This window comes from Gadus macrocephalus, chromosome 5 (genome assembly GCF_031168955.1).
Source record: "Gadus macrocephalus chromosome 5, ASM3116895v1".
In the NCBI taxonomy this organism is placed as follows: domain Eukaryota; kingdom Metazoa; phylum Chordata; class Actinopteri; order Gadiformes; family Gadidae; genus Gadus; species Gadus macrocephalus.
Genome location: NC_082386.1, coordinates 4250422 through 4267045, shown reverse-complemented (window position 1 = coordinate 4267045; position 16624 = coordinate 4250422). Strand labels below are relative to the sequence as shown.

At 46.5% G+C, this 16624-nt stretch overlaps 1 protein-coding gene across 4 annotated transcripts in view; it reads right to left on the bottom strand.

Annotated features, from left to right (window-relative positions):
* The window catches only part of stxbp5b (syntaxin binding protein 5b (tomosyn)), a 32486-nt gene that overhangs the window by 9356 nt on the left and 6506 nt on the right, over window positions 1-16624 (bottom strand). For 2 of the 4 annotated variants that reach the window (XM_060051207.1, XM_060051208.1), the window contains exons 3-22: window positions 15893-15974; window positions 15059-15159; window positions 14678-14812; window positions 14033-14096; window positions 13797-13880; window positions 13196-13319; window positions 12545-12623; window positions 11416-11570; window positions 11238-11310; window positions 10424-10571; window positions 9069-9136; window positions 8664-8704; window positions 8323-8543; window positions 6960-7147; window positions 6651-6776; window positions 5184-5335; window positions 1594-1656; window positions 1435-1494; window positions 1044-1091; window positions 161-211 (exon numbers count right to left, since the gene is read on the bottom strand). In XM_060051207.1, the coding sequence (XP_059907190.1) occupies window positions 161-211; window positions 1044-1091; window positions 1435-1494; window positions 1594-1656; window positions 5184-5335; window positions 6651-6776; window positions 6960-7147; window positions 8323-8543; window positions 8664-8704; window positions 9069-9136; window positions 10424-10571; window positions 11238-11310; window positions 11416-11570; window positions 12545-12623; window positions 13196-13319; window positions 13797-13880; window positions 14033-14096; window positions 14678-14812; window positions 15059-15159; window positions 15893-15974 (2063 nt within the window). Of the gene's footprint in view, window positions 1-160; window positions 212-1043; window positions 1092-1434; window positions 1495-1593; window positions 1657-2995; window positions 3083-5183; window positions 5336-6650; window positions 6777-6959; window positions 7148-8322; window positions 8544-8663; window positions 8705-9068; window positions 9137-10423; window positions 10572-11237; window positions 11311-11415; window positions 11571-12544; window positions 12624-13195; window positions 13320-13796; window positions 13881-14032; window positions 14097-14677; window positions 14813-15058; window positions 15160-15892; window positions 15975-16624 lie in introns of all 4 variants that reach the window. The other 2 variants (XM_060051210.1, XM_060051209.1) reach the window with 2 other exon arrangements.

Here is a 16624-nt window from a genome sequence, read left to right as displayed (position 1 = left end):
ACACACACACACACACACACACACACACACACACACACACACACACACACACACACACACACACACACACACACACACACACACACACACCACACCTGTAAGAACAATATGATGGACTGTAAAATCAGCAGGGTTAGTTCCAACAGTTGCTCGGGCTTACCAGTGTCTGGCTTTTGCTCAGTGGAGGAATTTATTTTCCTTGAGATCTTGGCTGTAAGGAGAGAGAAGACATTTCTTCTTTTACGAGAGAACAATGACGTTCCACTTCTAACAGCTTTCTTCCTTATCACCCCCCCCATGAGAAGTTCATTTAATGACAGCTTGCATTCGTGGATTGATGACGTGTGTGTTGGAGAGAAAGGGCGGAGGTGACACTGCAGTCAGACCTCTCTCTCTCTCTCTCTCTCTCTCTCTCTCTCTCTCTCTCTCTCTCTCTCTCTGTGTGTTAAAAGCTACATGGTGGCTGTCATGTTAATCAAGCAGGAAGCAGGAAGGAAATTACATCATTAGAATGTGGTCAAGTCAGGGTTAGAGAGCGGCAGCAGAAGACAAAGTCCATAAAAACAGTGAGTTGTCTTTTATTATTTTTTACAGCACTGCGCACCTGCGATCACAAAAACACGGCAGTGAACAGAAACTACGTCTACGACCGGAGAGGATTCTGTGTTGCTGATTTGCCCAGAGGTTAGAAGTGTGCAGAATTAAGCGTTTTCGGCACCACCACAAGTGTAGTAAAGCAGTTTTCCTCTTATCACGTGGTGCATAGAGGAGACCAGAAACAGCAAAGGAAAACATGAACAGATCGGATTGATCAATCGTATGAAGACCATAGAGACACACAACAAAGGCCCCAACACCTGGTGATTAGTGAGCACACAACACACGTCCTGATGCACCGCGGTCTGCGATTGGCTCAAGATGCACAGAAGAGAGATTTTTGCCGCACAGAAGCACAGAGGGGTGAGGCGAGCTTCCCGTGATTCACCACATAGCGGGAAACCACAGGAAGTGGGACAGAGCAATACACAGAGGTCATACAGTACCAAAGTCACTGGACACCGTCTTGGAGAAGCGCCTGCTCTTTGTCTTCACTGTGAATGTGTTCCAGAATAAAACAAAACTAAATAAATAAAATGACCGGGAATAAGGCAGGATGTTTATTAGTCCTTTAAATAGGAACGCACCAATACCAACTTATAACGGTTAACACCCAAATGTGAAACGTGTGTATAGTGCAGATCGGACAAATAGCTTTCTACAAATTCAGTTGCTTTTCTTCTATGTCGACAAAGCCAGATTTGGATCTTGGGTATCATTTTTGTTCATATGAAGGATACTTCCTTGAAATCAATCCTGTCGCTGGACACATGCTACAGGGTAATGGTGCATTCCCATTGTCAAAGGGTATTGTGGCTGCGTGGTGCAATACAGTACCCAGAGCAAGGAACCTTTGTTGCTTTGGCTCTTCGTCTGAATTGCAGGGAGAGGCAGATCCTACAGGATCAGCGACACCGGAGGCAGCCGTGTCAAACCACACTCAGCATTGAAGTCAAAGTGCTTTAGAAAAGTCCCCACAACACAAACAGAGCCTACCTGAAGTGGGCGATTTGCAGCGGTCTTCTGAGGCTGTGGGGCCGTCGTTACCGTCGCACAACGCTAAAGAGAGAAACAGAGCAGAAAATAAACTTGTTTTAACGGTCAACCTCCCATGTGCAGGGATGAAAGCCATGCTGATGACGAGCATGTAGCCTGGCATGGGGTAGAATACATGCTAGCTATCAGCACAACGTGCAGCCTACCCTGTTCCAGGACACATGCCATGCTTATAACTAGCATGAACTTGCATTTATCAGACTTAATTGAACCGGTTCATATCTTTTCAACATTTACTCATTAGCCGTTCGATACGTCTAATAAATTCATTTCTGAAGGTTGATTTGTTTAAAGTTGTCGAAGGACATTGGGGCCATTTGACCAAATCCTACACCGTTCACCCATCAAAGGCTCCGGTGACAAACATAATTAAATGTCCATTGGATGACTTCCACTAAGCTAGCGACTGGATCACATCACAGGGAGAGAGGCAGGAGGGGGCATTGTGCTGGGTGGGGGGGTGGCCCCTCTGTACATCAGGTCTAATAACGGTGCCAAGAGCGTCTGATATACTGGACCCTCCCAATCCGGGCCGTGACATAGGATACCATGATGGTAGCATATGGTCAGTGTGCCTACGGGCACTGTTATACTGGTGTGTTCTACTGGTGTGGTCTACTTCTGTGTTCTACTGGTGTGTTCTACTGGTTTGTTCTACTGCAGCCTTTATCAAACTTCTCCAGCCTCTACCCTCAACCCTCTGCCCTCTACTTATCTATTATTTTATTTTATTGTATGACAATGTTTATATGTCAAGCACTTTGATTCTGCCTTGTGTATGAAAAGTGCCATATAAATAAAGTTGCCTTGCCTTGCCTCTAGACCTCGGCCTCTTGGGCCCACGCAGACTACATAAATACGATGTAATATAACAGAACTTTATCGGACAAATTAAGATTAATATCAAAGTGAAGTGTCAGTTCTCAATCTGTTGAATGTGATGGGATTTGTTGTTGTTTGGTTCTGATGGGTCAGCGTATTTATTTGGCGCACATGTAACGGGAGGCGCATGTTTTAAGTCGTCAGTGATATAATGGAGGGAGCTGAGTGGGAACCATTCATCATTGGTCTACTGGTTTGAGAAAATCTGCTCTACTGGGAACAGGAACCCAACAGAAAAACACCAGAAAAAGGAATTTGGATAGAGAGACAGGGAGAGGAAAGACAAACACACACAAATATAGAGAGAGTGAAAGTGGTGAGATCGAGAGAGAGATCGAGATATCGAGAGAGGGGGATCAAGAGAGATCAAGAGAGGGATCTTGATTTACTAGGAAAAAACAGAAAACTTGAATGAGGAACTGGAAAGGGAAACAGAGAGAAACCGACAGACATGACTTACTGAAGTGATAGAAGCTGAGTTTTTTCACAGACTCGGTACACAAGTTAGAAAGGCTGGACATGCAAGAAGGCTTCCCATGTGGAAAGTCTTTAGAAGGCCACAGAGAAGATGAGAGCGACGTGAGAAGGTGACAGAGAAAAGATTAGCCAGAAATCAAAACAGAATGATATCCAAATGAAAGCCACAAAAACGTTGCTCAAGGCTAGATCCACACTGTTCTAAGTAAAAGCAAATACTGTGTGTACTTAAGATGATTAGCACTACATTTAACATGTGCAAAGATTTTGAATCTAGCACTGGCCTGCTACAGAAGAAAAGAATAATTAAAAGAGTGGAATGAAATGCAGAAAAAAAGAACAAAGTAAGAAAGACATTTCAGAGACAACAAAACAAATGCCTAGAGGCAACTAACAGTGCATGTTGTGTGGACATGAACCATGTAACCCAGTGGGACTCAAACAGTGGTGCATTGTAGTGGCCTCGTGAACCCAGCCTGATGCGACCGGCCGCAGTCTGACTGATGGGAAGAGTAATGGAGGCGCGCAAGCAAACGTATCGTTCAACGGAGCACTCAGAAAGTTTTTTATACAAAATAGACGGAATAATGGCAATAAAAGATTGCAGAAATTTGCAATTTGCACCAATGGCTTTTATCGGATTGGAAAACGTTTTTGCTCGACTTCAAACCACATTCAACGGCGGAGAGAGCAGGAGCATCAATCTGATTGGCTGGATTCTGAACAACGTAAGGCCGCACCCATAATGGAAAAGGTAAATCTGTCCAGCTAAAGCCAGACTGTAGTCACTGCGGAAATCAAAGTGCATATCGAGTAAGGTCTCACAGGACTAGTGTTGCAGTGTAATAAATCAACACATAGGCTAGACAAAATGACCGATCACTAATTAGGGACTGAATCCCATTATGAATGGTATCAAACAGCAGAACATTGGTAATTAGCAGAGCTCTGCAGTATTTCAAAAGCGCAGGTGAACAGATGGAGGTTGTGTTGGAGGTGCCCCCTGCTGAGAGGGAGGACCTACTTCAGGGAGAGGGAGAACATGGAGGGGGGGAGAGAGCGAGAACCAGAGCTGGCTGCCAAGAATCCTCTTTCTCTAACAACATCTCCCACCATCTCTGCCCATACTGACACAATATATATATATATATATATATATGACACAATTAAATAGCTTTAAAGTTTAAGATGGCAGTAATAATGATGATAATATTGTTTAAGTTATTGCGTGAGTAAATTACTGGCACTAAGAGAATTCTCACAAAATCTTTACATATTATATAATGTATTTATATTTGTTTAAAGCAACTGCCCAAAGTGTTGTTCTGTAGGTGGATGAGAAAGAGTGGCAGAGAGAGGAAGAGAGATAGACATAGACACAGAGTGAGACAGAGACAGAGACAGAGAGAGAGAGAGAGAGAGAGAGAGAGAAGCTGTGTTCGAAATCGTTCCCTATACACTCGTTCCCTATTCCCTATATAGTGTACATGATTTAGTGCACTATATAGGGAATAGGGAACGAGAATTCGGACACTACGCTGAACATTTCTAAACGTCATTTGCGTCAGTAAATGCGCCGGGTATTTGTGTGACGCAGACAGATGCGCCCACATCATGTAAACATACCAGGCACTCACGAGGAAAGCTGGAAGTTGTATTGATGTTGAATGTTAAATTTCCTTGTTCAAGTATTTTTTTTATTAATTTTGAATGTTAAATATTCGATGTTAAATCCCAAATAAATTGTTGACATTTCTAAACGAAAGCCGGAGACTCCATCATTAAATGTATTCGTTTTCGCGGTTATTCAGCTTCTTCTTCTCCTCCGGAAAAACACGACCGCATTGCATTGTGGTATACGGGAGTAACATGTAGGGAACATCGTATGTACCCTATTTTAAGTCCACTATATAGTGCCCTATATAGTGGACCACTGAGAATTCGAACACCCTACAAAATGGCGTGCACCCTATTTAGTGCACTACATCCATGATAGGGAACGATTTCGAACACAGCTAGAGAGACAGAGCAAGAGAAGGAGACAGACAGAGGGAGAGGAAAAGAGAAAACATTTTTAAAGAAAACACAAACAGAAGAACAGAATTATCCAAGGACTGGAAAGCCTTCAGTGTCACAAAGCGTCCCATCCACACAAAAGACCGACTGCTGACCTCCAGAGGGGTGGCGGGTCTTGCGGGGGGAGCGCGGCTGCCTCTGGTAGGGGTCCGAGGGGGTGTAGAGCTCCGACGTGCCCATGTTGAGGAGCACCGTGCGCTGGAGGTAATCCACAACGGCCAGACCACCACTGTTACCCAAAACCACACTGGGGGAGAGAGGGAGAGATGGAGAGGGAGGGTGAGGCGAGGAGCCATTATAGTCCTTTTGGAGTAAGGTGTTCACACACTGTATGTTCTATTCATGTTGTTTCTATTTTTCTGCAAGCTTTTATTGAATGAGTGTTTTCAGTGCTTGGAATCTTTCAAAGTATTGCATTGATACTGAAAACCGTCATGTTTAAACAGAGACCGGTTGGAAGCCAACATATGTGTTGTGCGTTTTCTGTGCGTTTCCAACAGTCATCCCATTGCTGGTTTTATGACCACGCTCTGGTACATTAAGAGCGGCACAAATCCAATTCAGCCCTCAATGTTATTGAATCGAAGACCCCCCCCCCCCCCCCCCCCCCCATACACACACACACACACACACACACACACACACACACACACACACACACACACACGATCAGAGGGAGAAGATCGAGAGAGTATAATAAATGCCAGTTGTTGCACAGTACATTGATTGCATACATTCTTAGCATGAGATACCCCAACTGGGACTGGAACCACAAACCCGAGCATTGTTAATGCCCTGCCCTCCCATTAGAGCGACTAGAGGCTGCTTTGCACGTCACATCACACTTGTTTTAGGGAGATATATGAGAGAAGCAGCCGAAGGAAGAGGCATCTGTAAAGGCAGCCGGGTGTCGCAGTGTGTGTGTCTTTTATGACTCAGGGTGTGTGAGTGAGAGAGTGAGTGACTGCTTAGCCTGATTCACAAATATGTAAGCCCATGAACAGCCATAAACAGAACAGAGAAAAGCGTCTGTATTCCAGTGTACCCAGAGCAACTAGATACCGGATCCCAACGGATACCAGGAACACAAACTTCCTGAGAAATACACAGCCCATCCTAGCTATCAAACCAACTGCCATATCTCTGCAGAGAGATATCCAACAATGTACAATCACACACCCAACCCAAGACTGTACAGCCTCAAAAAGGAATACAGGACAACTATACTACTGTACTTCTGTCTTGTTCTTATAGATTTCATATAGATTTCATATATATATATATACACACACACACACACTGTATATTACTCTTTATATATCTGGGGTATTATATATTTTGAATTTGTATTGTTCTTGCCTATGTTTGGATAATTTGTTCTGTTAGTATCATCTGCTTTGGAAAAGTAAATGTCTATTTTCCGTGCCAATGAAGACCTTCTGAATTGAATTGAATTGAAAGAGACAGAGAGATACAACGAGAGTGAGTGATCGGTATAAACATGAGAAACTGAGTGAGGTAAACAAACAGAGGAATGGTGCAGTTGGGACAGCCCTACTCACAGGCCGTAGGAGGAGTTGTGGGCCAGGCTGGTGATCTGCTGGGGGGGCTCGCCGCTCACCCCCACCAGCTGGACCACCAGGTCCAACTGGTAGCCCGGAGACTGCTTCAGAGGAGAGCCACGCACCCTGGGGGGGGGGGGGGGGGGGGGGGAAAGAGAGAGAGAGAGCGAGAGAGCGAGAGAGCGAGAGAGAAGCGGGGGAATTGAGCAACAACATCAACAACAGTATCAAACCAGCTTTACTATTCATGGAGTCACATTCGGTGGCTTCCCCAGAGACAGTGAGACCCATCAGAACCGAGGTGCATACTGGAGACATGGCACGTTGCCGCGGGGAGGGTCCGATGGGGTGCTGCCTGTGGCGGCCTGCAGGGGGGGCTCTCCCTCCTGGGGGCTGGAGGAGGCGGCCCCCGGGGTGGGCAGTGTGGGGGTCTGATCCCCCGCTGGCTCCGGGGACTCCACATCACTCAGATCACTCTGCATGCGCACCTCCAGCATCTGGGGTCCGGGGGGGATATGAGGGAGAGGGGGTGAGGAAGAGGGGTGAGAGAGACAGAGGTGGAGGGTGAGAGGGAGGAGGGCGAGGAGAGAGAGAGAGGGAGGAGGGCGAGAGAGAGAGAGAGAGGGAGGAGGGCGAGAGAGAGAGGGAGGAGGGCGAGAGAGAGGAGGGCGAGAGAGAGGAGGGCGAGAGAGAGGAGGGCGAGAGAGAGAGAGAGAGAGAGAGAGAGAGAGAGAGAGAGAGAGAGAGAGAGAGAGAGAGAGAGAGAGAGAGAGAGAGAGAGAGAGAGAGAGAGAGAGAGAGAGAGAGAGAGAGAGAGAGAGAGAGAGACATTATTTATGATCACGACCATCACATACTGTTAATAGATTTAATGCCGTCTTATAAAGACTATGAATAGAACTGAATTGATTCATTAACACGATCAAATATTCTTCATATAAAAGGTATCAATGAAAATAAATAAACACAATGATAAAATGGGTTAACTTATAATCAATACTTCTTAAGAAAAGTTATTACAGAGAGCCAGTTCTGACAGCATTTAGATCACATACACAAACACAAAACGTTTTTACACTGCCAAATATGCCCGTCTTATGCACGCCTTTTTTCCCCGGCACGCGTTTACACTGACCGAGGTAATATACCGGCCTGAGTTCGCACCCCAATTTACAATTTATTTTAGTTTTTTATTTTAATGTGAAGAGAAGCTGATGCAGTCATATTAAAGGAAGATGGGGAAAAATGGTGCGATCTACAAGAAAGACGCAGAGGAACTGTCCTTACAAGGCTTTTGTCGGGATACAAAACAAGTGGCCAGCAAAATGAAGAATATTTTGCAGTTTTTGCACTTAATTGCCGTTAATAGTTAATCGCGTTTGTAGCCTACACTCAGATGTATACTCATACTTGCAGGCGAATCGTAAAAAAATTAAAACATTCGTACTATGTAAATTATTCTAAAGAGTTCTTCCCTTGCGTAGCCTTCTCCAGTGAACCAAGAAAGCCCGCTCCTTGATTTTGCCACCTCGACAAGACAGTAAAATTGCCGGGCTTGCCAAGCCTCGACCCTACCGGCTTGAAAGTGTAAAAATGCCTACAGACACACACACAAACACAGAAACACAAATCTCTCCCTCCTAGAAACTGACGGCAGAACCCTATTGCTCACCTGCACTTCTTCTGTGGTGACCTCCTGCTTGCTGAACCTATAGACGAGGACGTGGGCAGAGACTCCGGCCACGCACAGTATCCTGCTCTCAGGGCACCAGGAAAGGGTCTGGATGGCAAAGGGATCCTCCTCCACCAGCTCTGTGCTTGGCTTGTCTTCCTTGCTTCGGGGCCTCTCGAACACTTTGGCAGTTTTCAGCTTGTACAGCATTTGGAACATTACTTCACCCAGAGCAGAAAGATAAGAGAAATGTAATTAGAGGACCTACGGAGACACTATAAGCTTTTGGCTGTTGTGTGTGTGTGTGATTCATTTGGTAGCTAGCGGCGGTTTCTACTTACAAGCAGAGGCGTCCCAGAACTTAAGGGAGCCATCGGCATGTCTGTTCAGAAAGCAAAGAAAGAAAAAAACATATTTGTCGTACATGAACATTTTAATGCTTTTCTTTGGATGAGTTCCAGAGTCAAACAACAACAGAGAGAGAGATTAATATAATCTGGGAACCGAATCAAGATAAAAACTTTGCTGAATAAATTGTTATCACTCTCCACCCAAGACGTCCAACAAAGACTTGATATTATATATAGTTTAATGAAAATAGTTGCACTATTTGGACTCACATTCTCTTTTTATAAGGCCAAGAGGTTTATAATCTTGATCAAGACCCATCCCCAGAGAATGGAATGAACACAGATCTAGAGGTGGTTAATGGGTCATATGCCCTAACCCTGCTGGCCTCCACTCACCCAGTGATGACTATCTCCGGGTAGCTCTGGGTCCCCTGGCCCCAGTTTCCACCACTAATGGGCCATTCCTGCAATTAGATTGACAAGACTTAATGAGATCAATCGCACCATTACTCTGATCAATTCAATTAACACCATGGTTGCTGCCGGGGCACCACTTTAATAGCATGTGCTAAATAAAAAGGATCCACAATGCCTGGAAGATTCAATACATTGAGCTAGTCTCTGATACCTTCTCGCTGTATCCTTATAAACAACCTTAAGATCACTCATTCAAAATTAACTTAATATCACAAATTAAAAATGTGAATGTAATGTTACCAAAATGAATCCCCTCCCTCTCTAGTCCCTCCCTCTCTAGTCCCTCCCTCTCTAGTCCCTTCCTACCTCCCTCTCTAGTCCCTCCCTCTCTAGTCCTGCCCTCTCTAGTCCCTCCCTATCTCCCTCTCTAGTCCCTCCCTATCTCCCTCTCTAGTCCCTCCCTCTCTAGTCCCTTCCTATCTCCCTCTGTAGTCCCTCCCTCTCTAGTCCCGCCCTCTCTAGTCCCGCCCTCTAGCCCCTCTCTCTTTAGACCATCCTTCACTAGTCTCTCCCTCACTAGTCCCTCCCTGTCTAGTCCCTCCCTGTCTAGTCCCTCCCTCTCTAGTCCCTCCCTCCCTCTCTAGTCCCTCCCTCTCTAGTCCCGCCCTCTCTAGCCCATCCTTCACTAGTCCCTCCCTGTCTAGTCCCTCCCTGTCTAGTCCCTCCCTGTCTAGTCCCTCCCTCTCTAGTCCCTCCCTCTCTAGCCCATCTCTCTTTAGACCATCCTTCACTAGACCATCCTTCACTAGTCCCTCCCTCACTAGTCCCTCCCTCACTAGTCCCTCCCTGTCTAGTCCCTCCCTGTCTAGTCCCTCCCTGTCTAGTCCCTCCCTGTCTAGTCCCTCCCTGTCTAGTCCCTCCCTGTCTAGTCCCTCCCTCTCTAGTCCCTCCCTCCCTCCCTCTCTAGTCCCTCCCTGTCTAGTCCCTCCCTGTCTAGTCCCTCCCTGTCTAGTCCCTCCCTCTCTAGTCCCTCCCTCCCTCCCTCTAGTCCCTCCCTCCATACAATTCGCCGCAACCCAGAAGCAAACCAATCAGGGAACAGATGCCCAGATCGGTCGAGAATGACCCGGGAGTGATCTCAAATCTCAGTCGTCTAATAAAGAGGCCGGCGCAGTCCACTTTAAACCGATGTTCTCGCAGAGCTTTTGACTCACTCTTAACTGAGCGACAGCGGTGCCATACTAACAAATGTCAAACAACAGCTCCTAAAAGATACCTACAGTACCTTTAATCTACTAATGAATGCTCTCCATTGCTTGGCCATGATGAAGTACCTTCTTGCTGTAACCCTGTCTCTTCTGCCTGGAGCCCACCGAGTACAGCGCTGCGATCAGCTCGGCGGGGCAGTCGGCAAAGTATTCACAGCAGGTCACCGGCGACTCGTGGATGCTCAGGGGGTACGGAGACTCGAATATGGGGTAGCTGTGGACACACCATTACAGCCAGATGAAACTGGAGTCCTTCAACTCAACACTAAACACTAAACTAGCCAATATCTGTCTCCATCTGTGGACGGACAGACAGAGGGAGGGTCTCCTGACGACGTATTCTGGATGATAGCATATTCGGAAGTATAACTAATAATTTAAATCAAATGACCAAATCCATTTTTAAAAGGTAGGCTTTCCTATTAGTAGGTTCGTTTTTAATTATGTGTGCTCTTAAAATGTTACTTATTCCTGTTCAAACATAGTTAATTTGAGGGCTGGTAGGTAACTATAACTCATTATTTACCACTAAACGTCAACCTTATTGCTATATCTACATTATCTACGGATAGCTAAACGTCAGAGGAGCTGAGGAGTGGATTAAATGTGTCATGTGTTGCACACTCAAATCATTCCTCTTGGGCAGCACTTAACAGCGAGGGATGTCATGACGCAAGTGACATCACCTGGCACCCATTTAAAAGGCTCCAGATGCAGAGATGCCAGTACAAAGACAGTAAGTGTTGTGTGGTATTGGAGAGAGAGAGCGAATTACCACAGAATGGATCAGCCCTGTTAACACGCTATTGTTCACAATTAAACGTGCTACACGAGTAAAATCAAATTTCATCATTGTTATAATGATCCGTTAAATATTCACCCAATTTGTCCGAGGTCGATCACCACTAAATCCTTCTCGAGCAGGACCACCACAGCATACGGCTCCTGGACGTCTGACGAGACAGATCACAAACACAAAGGGTTGGGGTTCTTGCACCCAACAGCATGAAAGAACTACAGACCACGGCCGGCCGACCACGGGGGCAGTGAGGGGTTACCGTTGGAGTATGGAGTTTCACATAGCGTGAGGAACTCTACGATGGGGTAGTCCATCTCCAGCACAGCGGTGCTCTTGCCGTGCATCACGGTGAGGCAGGCCCTGCGCCCCACCGTGTCGTAGGACAGCCCCCCCGACAGCACCATGAAGGCGTCCCTGGACCAAAGACAAGAAACCGTCTTGGAAAATGCACGCATAAACCGGCCAACAGCAACTTGACAAAGAGTAAATAATGACTAGAAACAATGGTTAATCCTCAGTGCCGGCACTGTGTGCAACATGCTATGCATCTTGCGTTCTGATTGGCTGAGAATGCTGCCCAGTGATATTATTCACCTCAGCTTATGCCAGTGATTGGCTCTGTTCCATGGGTTTGATTTGAGTGTTTAGTGTTTACTCTTTAGGCGAGGTAAACTACTCATTCAAATTCAATTAATCAACAAACTAAACTAGCAAAACGTGAACACCTGTATATTTTCTACAATATAAAATGGAAAGACATTTCTGTTTTGCTTAAACCAGATGTGATGAGGCCGAATGCCTTAAAACCCCTCTTGAAAGAGTTCCCCACAAATTATATGTTGCGCCGCAGAAAATGCAGCGAGCATTTTAACACGGGCCCTAATTAGATCCCACCTAGCCAATCAGTGGCTAATGGCCGTCATGATCAACTGTAGCCGCTTATTAGGAGGGGGAACAGGAGACAATGAGAGAAGGGAAGAGGGAGGGGAAGGAGGAGGAGGGGGAGGAGGAGCAGGAGGAGGGGGAGGAGCATGTGGATGGGGAAGAGGAGCAGGTAGAGGGGGAGAAGGGAGAGGAGGAGGAGGAGGAGGAGGAGGAGGGGGAGAAGGAGGAGGGGGAGAAGGAGCAGGTGGAGAGGGAGGAGGGAGAGGAGGAGCAGGAGGAGGGAGAGGAGGAGGAGGAGGAGGTGGAGGGAGAGGAGGAGGAGGAGGAGGGAGAGGAGGAGGAGGAGGAGGGGGAGAAGGAGCAGGTGGAGGGGAAGCAGAAGGGAGGAGACAGTGACAGTTGGAATGCGTCCCGGTGTGTGTACCCAACAACAGGACGGCCAGCGCCTCAAACAGGATGTGGAAAGGAGAGCCGGCTGACTAAGGGGAGGGGTCATGGCTCACCCGGCCCGTGTGGTCTTGTACTCCACTTTCAGGATGGGCTTGCAGGGTTCTGGTTTCTTCCCGTCTTTGGGCTGCTTGCCTGGGGGGGGGGGGGGGATGCACAGACATGGATGTGAAGAGAGAAATGTATGGCCACACTAGAGCGAGTTCATTCATTACAACACCCATTAGGGAAGACATTTATGGTTAATAATGAATGAGTCAGCGGGTTGTTCTGCAATAACGTTTACATTCACCTCATAATGTCACCTCATCATTTTATATTGTGATGAATAATATGGTATAATGTAGATCCAGTAAGGGTTTTTCTATTGCATTAACTACACAACTTCACCACACGAGAGGATCATGTGACCAGACAGGAAGTAGGCATTGTGTATTGTGGTCTAACGACAAATATCAATGATGCCAAGCACTGTATTTAATTTTATAGCTACAAACGCTGTGGGTACTTTTAAACCTGTGCATGCGTGGCCTTTATTCACACAACAGCTCCTTCTGTGTGGTGTGATATGTATGTATATGCATGTATGTAAGTCTGTGTCTGCATGTGCAAGTACTTTTTGAGCCATGTGGTGAGTGAGCATGTGTCTATGTATTTGCGCGTGTGTGTGTGTGTACGTGCAGTGCGTGCGTGCGACGCGTCCCCACCATGTGGTGTGATGGTCTGGATAGGCTTGGCGGTGACTCGTACATTCCAAGTGGTCAGGGTGCCGTCAGAGTGGCTGCACACAAACTGCTTCCCCTCGTGGTGCCAGGCCACCGAGTGGATGGCCTGCAGCACACACACACACAAACACACACACGCGCGCACAAACAGAAACACACACACACTTATCAAAACATATGCAAAGTGGGGACCGTAAGGACGACGACAGTTTGCTTCAGTTGAACACAGGAGTGGCGGTCATTATCCTATGCGTGGGATGAATGGAATCCATGCTAGTAGATTAGGAAGCATGTCCAATATTGCATAATTTCATGCCTTTCATGCATTCCTTAATTACTCTTGCGGGATTAATAAGCGTCAACCTAATTTCCAAGCCAATTAAGGATTGGTGAAACATAATTAAGTCTTTTAGTTCTCATTAGGTGTAACAGGTGGGGCTGAGAGGGAGAGAGAGAGTGAGATTCACAGAGTCAAAATCCCACCAGAGTAACAGTCCCAAGGAACCAGCTGCCCGTTGTGAGGACGGCAGCCATGTCCCCACAAACACCGTTGAGCAGAGCCGTGTGTGTGCGTGTGCCTTACCTCATCGTAACTGTAGCGGTAGTCAGCCTTTTTACACTTGAGGTCCCACAGCACCACTATCCCACATTCAAAACCAATCAGAAGCTGCAACACAAGGAGACAACATGAGGTCACGACCAAACTACACACAGCCTGACTTACAGTCGACTGAAATACACACGGGGTGTCAACATAGGTTCCCATGTTGTGTATTGGCCAGTTTGAAAGGCTTGGATTCGAAGCAGAAGGATCCATACCTTGCCTTCGTCCATTGGATTGTCACTGATGTGGACTACAGGGCCAGGGTGGGACTTGGTGGATCTGGAATAGGAAGGGGGAGAAAATAAATGGATTGAATAAATAAAATGGAATAAAATGATTTGGCATCCCTGGGACGGGTGACATTCAGGAGATTGAACAAACCGAATGCAGTACACAGGTCACAGTACAGCGACAGAACGGTAAGTCAAACACTTTGCACTGATTCTCCTTAGATCTGCCTGAAGCTGTGTGCGCGGTACACACACCGCTGAATATTGGATTTCACTGCTTAGACCAGGAATCCTGCCAGCGTAGGCTCACTCTCAGATCAGAGTACATGCACCGTCTGCCTAGCCAATACTATATCTTAGCTTCACTTTAAATGTTGCATAAAGAAATATATCATTCAAAGAGGACAGACCAGTGACCAGTGGTCACAAGTAGAATAGGATGGGGAGTTTTTGTTCATAAGGCTGTGTACAAACATTTTGTAAACCTAAGCCTTACAAAATTTATCCATATCCTTATGCTAGGATAAACAACCACAATAAAGGGTTCACACTTTTCGATGCAGAATTACCGACACAAAGAAGGGAAAATGTCAGTGGGGGAGAGAGGGTTTTGGAGGCAGCGGGGCTCACAGCTCAATGGCTTTGTTCCACATGATGACGTAGCCCGAGAGGGTGAAGGACTCCACGTTGACGATGTGGATGTTCCCCCGCTCCGTCCCGATGTACAGCCACTTACTCTGGAAGGGCAGGTGGCAGTACGTGATCCTGGGGAATGAACACAGTTCAACCCCAAAGTTATGAAAATGTGCATGCAACATTTTAAAAAGATCTTCACAATACTAACCAAGAGATAAAACCGAATTATCCTTATTTGAAACTTTTTTCAAAAAAAAGAAACTTTTTTTGTTTAGACAAATCCTGGCAGGTAAAACAACCTAGACAGAACAAAGGCCCAAGAACACACGTGGTATTGGTGACGCGTGGTAGAGCCCGCCCCCCCACCAGCCTCACCTCTCCTTGTTGAACTTTAGGGAATGCAGAATAGCAGGCTGCTTCTGCCTCAGGTTCCACAGGTGAATGCTGTCGTCGGCTAAGGCACTCACCAGCGCCCCCTAAAGGTCAGGTTAAAAGTCAAATGAATCCCATGAAGGCTCTCACACACAGCTACACTGCAGAGGAGTAAACCCTGGACCCAGCACTGGCACGGAGCACGGAGTGGCCCGGGCGAGGGAGAGCGAGAGCAAGAGATAGAGTGGGAGTGAGCCCTAAAAAGCACAACTAAAAAGGCCATTACGGAGCCCCGCTAGGTCACAAAGCTAACACCACTGTCTAATCAATGTGTTGGCTGGCAGCACTTCTCACACGTGCTGGCCCTGGTTCACAACCTGTAAACGCTGAACCAGTGCCAGGGAAGGGGTGTGCACAGGAGAGATGTCCGCCCAGGGGGGGACATTCCTAGGCTGGGATAGATGGATGGATGGAGGGATGGATGGATAAAGGGAGGGAGGGAGGGATGGAAGGAGGGAGGGATGAATGGATAGAGGCATAGAGGGAGGGAGGGCTGAGCGAGGAGGTGAGGAGGATATTAGGGAGGAATCAAACCTCGTTCAGGAAACAGATGGTTAGGTGAATAAATGGTTAGATGGAGAAATGGATAGAGGGAGGGAGGGAGGGAGGGAATTAGTGAGAACGTGAGAAGCTTAATTGAGGAGGATATCATTGATCAGGAACTGAATGAATGATTGGACAGACGGACGGACAGAGGGATGAATGACTGAATGAATGAATGGACAGATGGTAGGATGGAGGGAGGAATTAATGCGGATATGAGATCAGGAATCCAACCTCATTGATGAGGAACTGCAGCTGGATGACGGCGGCTCCACTCTCGTGCTGGCAGTAGCACTCCACGCCAGAACGGCCAAACCTGCAGGTTGCTTCACTCAGGAGAATAAACGGTTGACATTCTCATTCAGTATACAAAAGTACAAATGAAAGTAATACATCCGTGTTAAGAAAACAATCACAATATTATGATTTTTAAAAGGCAGAGAGATGGTGCGGTGGTCTACCGTAAGAACCACAATCAGATGAAAACAACCAGTACTAAAGACAATGGTGTACTGGGTATTGTGTAGGTTAGAAGGACGGAAAGGAAACGACATTAGAAACTCCCCATTTAAATGAGACTCTTGGTTGTGTTTGTCTCACTGAAGATAAAAACCTACACGAATGGAGATCTGAGCTCATTTTGTGATGGAATTCAGTGACCATTACCGAGACAGAAACAGGAAACGGTCAGAAAGAGGATCTCTCCATGAAGCCACCAGCGGGATGCGCTCCCAATTCAATGATACAATAAGACAACTGAATAAAAAACAACTCATAATTGCAGACGAGACAATGTTGCTTTTGAGCTGATCTCCTGTAACCCTAAACGGTCGGGCAAGGCAGAGCATGCAGGAGTTCAATCAACCCCTGAAGAGGCCCATATCTATCTATCTATCTATCTATCTATCTATCTATCTATCTATCTATCTATCTATCTATCTATCTATCTATCTATCTATCTATCTA